This window comes from Buceros rhinoceros, unplaced genomic scaffold, assembly GCF_000710305.1.
Source record: "Buceros rhinoceros silvestris isolate BGI_N320 unplaced genomic scaffold, ASM71030v1 scaffold28100, whole genome shotgun sequence".
In the NCBI taxonomy this organism is placed as follows: Eukaryota; Metazoa; Chordata; class Aves; order Bucerotiformes; family Bucerotidae; genus Buceros; species Buceros rhinoceros.
In genome coordinates, this window is record NW_010389454.1 from 36,494 (window position 1) to 40,742 (window position 4,249).

General features: G+C 45.4%; 1 protein-coding gene across 1 annotated transcript in view; it reads right to left on the reverse strand.

Annotated features, from left to right (window-relative positions):
* Window positions 1-4,032, reverse strand: part of MEI1 (meiosis inhibitor 1) — a gene marked incomplete at both ends in the record, with an annotated part of 38,591 nt that extends 34,559 nt beyond the window's left edge. Inside the window, 2 exons of the mRNA XM_010134406.1 lie at window positions 1,029-1,079; window positions 3,909-4,032. Of these exons, the coding sequence (XP_010132708.1) occupies window positions 1,029-1,079; window positions 3,909-4,032 (175 nt within the window). The remainder of the gene's footprint in view (window positions 1-1,028; window positions 1,080-3,908) is intronic.
* Between the last annotated feature and the right edge of the window lie 217 nt (window positions 4,033-4,249).

The following is a 4,249-nucleotide window of genomic DNA, read 5'->3' on the forward strand; positions in this document are numbered from 1 at the left end:
TCAGCAGATAAAGTTTTGACAATAGCCCCCTGCACGGAGACACTGCACGGAACACTGTTCCACTGGATTTGGTAAGACTCTCTTGGACGTATCTTGCTGTCATGGAATGACTCATTTGAAAAAACACACTTTTTTGTATTATGTTCTAGGAAAGCATCTTTTAAAAACAGTTCAGAGACTTCTGGGTTCACCATCTCTTTGGTATATCCAGAGCAACACTGGAGATTTATCTAGGGGACCTGCTTTAGCTAAAGAGCTACACTTCTCAGCAGAGGCATATCTTGAGACAGGTGATTTGTAGATGGTTTAATGGCCTTTTCTCACTCTAAACTCTCAGAATCTCTAAAAACTTTCAAGAGTTAGGTAACACTAAGTTAAAATTCCTCTGTTTGAGAGCATCCATCTTCAACAGTCTGGTAACATGACAGAAGGACTTCTCACCTTTTCGACATCATTTCAAGCAAGTGCCTGAAAACTGAAAGCCCTCTGGAAGTAGCTGGTCCCATCTCCTTTCATTTTTTATGGCTGGACAGGAGGAAATCATGGCATTGCTAATATCACTAGACTCAGCAGAGATGCCCAAGGTTAACTGGTCTGCAGAGATTCTTTTGTCAGCCCTGCAGGCATTTACCTCAGACTTCAAATGAAGGACTGCTCACAAAGAGGAATCTGCAGCCCGTACAGGTAAATCCCAAATACTCTCTGTCCTGAAGAAAAAGCAGTAGATCACAAAGCTCATTGAAGCCTGTGGGAAGATTTCCATTTGCTTCGAGACTTTGGTCACGTCCAAAGATGACCCCTCTGACGCTAAATTCATGACACATACAGAACCTGTGAGAGAAATGCTAAAGGCACTCCCCTGCCCCCAAATATTGGAACGGTCTGCTCATCACTATTGCATTGATAGAAAATAGATGCCTTTTCCAATTCAAGCTGTGTAGAAGCTGAGCATCTCGCTATAGTTATCTGACAAGACAGAGCCTCTCTTCACAAACTGTCAGTAATTAAGACTGGCATCTGCCTCTCACCTTCTACGAATAGGTCCAGGACACTGCTGTCTTCCACACTATGCAACATCCCTAAAAGATAAACCACAGTCAGTCATGGAACTCATTCCTGCCTGTGATCATCAGTGCTGTGATGCCTTCTGGCAAAAAGCGCTGCAAATTTTTTTCAGAACTGCTTTGTCTTTCCTGTTTCACATGACACCGGTCTGACTTTGTCAGAGGAAGTACTGAAGTATTGCCAGGGAGTATTGAAAAAGGTACCTTGTCCTGATTTTGCCGGGACAGAATCATAGCAGAATCATAGCTATGGTCTGCAGGCCACTAGCAGTTTTTAGTCAGCCATAGCAGCTGACCTGAGTTGGCTACAGGTGTATCCCATACTATAAACGTCACACTCATTATAAAGGGGGAAGTTTGCTAAAGAGAGGTGGGTTTGTTTGGGCTTCTTCTGACTTTGCTGCTTGTCTTGAGGGCTGCTTCCTGCCAGTTGTGACCATTGTACATTTGCTGGGCTGAGTATAAAGTATCAGTTTAGCTGTTTCATTAAATCTGTTTTCATTTCAACCTGGGGGTCTCCTCTCCTTTCCTGATGCCCCTTCTTGGCTAGGGAGGGGTCATTGGGCGATAGAACAACTGCTACAGTTTAGCTAAACACAGATACTCATCCGTAAGCAGGGCACAGGGACATGAAGACATTAAGTTCTCTTGCAAATTTTTAATGTACTTCACAGTCGAAGTCAATGGCTCCACCTATGTAAGTAAATACGTAACTGCTACCACTGTCACATCTCACTGCATGTATCTGGTATTAGACATCTGAAACAACACTCCAGAACAACGGAATTTAGAGCCCAGCTATGAGTTATCCTTTCTATCTTCCATTCGTACCAATTACCATGAACAGTCTTCCTCCTCCAAAGCAGTAAAAATCCTGAGACCAAATCTGAACACCAGGTTTAAAGCATATGGAAACTATTCCAGCGTTAAGTTGAACCTGAAGGTACCTCTTCACAAGCTCTTTGTACAATGAGAACGTAGGATTGGATATATTAAAATAAGCCACTGTCTCACTCTGTTGTACCACAGCAGACAAGAAACTCTACCTCACAGCTCCTCCAACCCCAGGTATTTACATCATCAGCCACCTGGTTCAGACCCCCACTTCTGCCACTCCAAACCATATATTTCAACATATACAGTCAAATTACCTCCCCTTCAGAGACTCCATAACCTCTCAGAAATTTGACCAACTAAACCAATGTTATGACATTGCAGGTGAAGAAATGACTTATTTCCTGCTTCACCTGCCCAATCCTCAGCAAATTCCTCACACTCCGGAAGAGATCTGCAGACAGCATTAGTGAACACTGCAACATCAGCTACATGAAATGCGGGCTTACCTGAAATGCACCATCTCCTCATACATAACACTCCACACAACATCTCTGTTTTCTTCACTCTCTTTCTTCTGCCTGTGCTTATCCCAATATTCTTCCTCCAAAAATGAATGCATTTTCCTGAACTTACTATTGATACTTCCTCCACAGCACTGCTCCAACTTCTCATGGTCCATCCCTCTCCCACCAAGTGATTCTTGGTTCACTCCAGCTCTATCCAAAATGTCATTCTTTGTAGCCCCAAGCTTAGACTGGCATTCCAAGTGTTACACTCAGTACGATAAAATCCCAAAGCTGTCCCCAAACCATTCAATTATAAAGCCTCTTGAAGAGAGAGATAACTATTATTTAAAAGCAGACAAGAGCACTGAAAGGCAGGCACAGCTGCCCTGTCTTCCGGGGTATTTCGTCTTAGGGTCATAGTGCATAGGACTGAATTGGTCGTAAGCACCACTCCCTCCACATCTGTATAGGATTATGCATGCAGACAGCGCTCTAGTAAAAATTTGGGCAATGGAGAGAACTAAACCCGTGCAAAGTTGTGTTTCTAACAAAGATGCTTCTAAAAAATGCACAACGTGGTTTGTGCTGGGAAATCAGCTGGGAAAACAGTTTGAATTATTCAGTGTATGAAGACAGGGGAAAGGGCTTGTAAGTAACTTTCCCCCAGAAAGCAAGAATTATCTGTAATGTGCAAATGAGATCATGGAATGAGTGCATTCGTACCCTCCACCTTTTTCCTCCTGCCTTACTGTTCCCTCATTTAGATCATTATTTCTTCTCCGTCAAGACAACGCTTCAAAGACCTTTCCCAGAACACTGCTACGCAAACCAGAAAGCGATGAGCAAGATCACAGCGACTGCTACTGGGAAGGCACCTTCTGACACCGCACTGAACACCATTCTACTGGGAGGCTAACCCACCAGGAAGAAGCAGGTATTAACACGACCTACGCCTGTAAAGGATTTCGACAAATGTAAAGTGATGGTGTGAAAACAAACACCACACAGATTAGCACTTTGCACATTTGATATTAAATCTTGCAGCACCTTTTTAAGCTCACGCTTTCACTTCCCTATGAATCTTCATATAATGCCACAGTTCAGCAAGATGAGAAAGCACTGAGGCACCAGATGGGAATGGAGGGCATTCAGGTAAGAGTTGTACGCCAGGCACCCCCTGTTCTCCAGAAAGACTTTACAGATACATCAAGATACATTGGGAAATTGAGCGAGCTTTATGAACATGCTAGTCCTGCTCCTTGTGGAGTAAGAAAATTAAATAACCTATTCTGAATCAAGTGACAGGCTATTTTCCACAGGGAGTAATAGCACACGTAATCCAGAATGGAGGAAGGTACAAAATTAGGTACTCCAATTTTCTTTTGCCTTTTTTTTCCTTCAAACGTGGAGAAGCTTCACACGCATACATCTATTCAGAAAGGGGTAAACGCCTTCTCCCTGCTGCTGCTGCTGCAGCTCTAGGCCACAGCGGAGCTCTTACCAAAGAGAGTTCCTATCAAATGCATGCAGACCCTCTCGTCTGGCGCCAGCAGCTGGACGACTGGCAGGGCCTGCCAGGCCAGGGCATCGTGGAGGCGGGAGAGGACATGCTTCTTGCGCACCAGCTACGGATCAGAGACGACACCGCTTTAGCTCTGAGGCCCGAGCCACCCGCTGCTCCTACCACCCTGGGGAGTGGGGGGGAAGGAGTGCCACCAGCGGCCGAGAGCCAAGGCCTGGCCGGCCCGCAGCGCCAGAGGGGAAGGAGGGCCAGCGAAGCCGGCGGGGTGAGGACCGCTGAACGGTGCCGCGGTGCCAGCTGTGAGGAGGGGCCACGGCTCC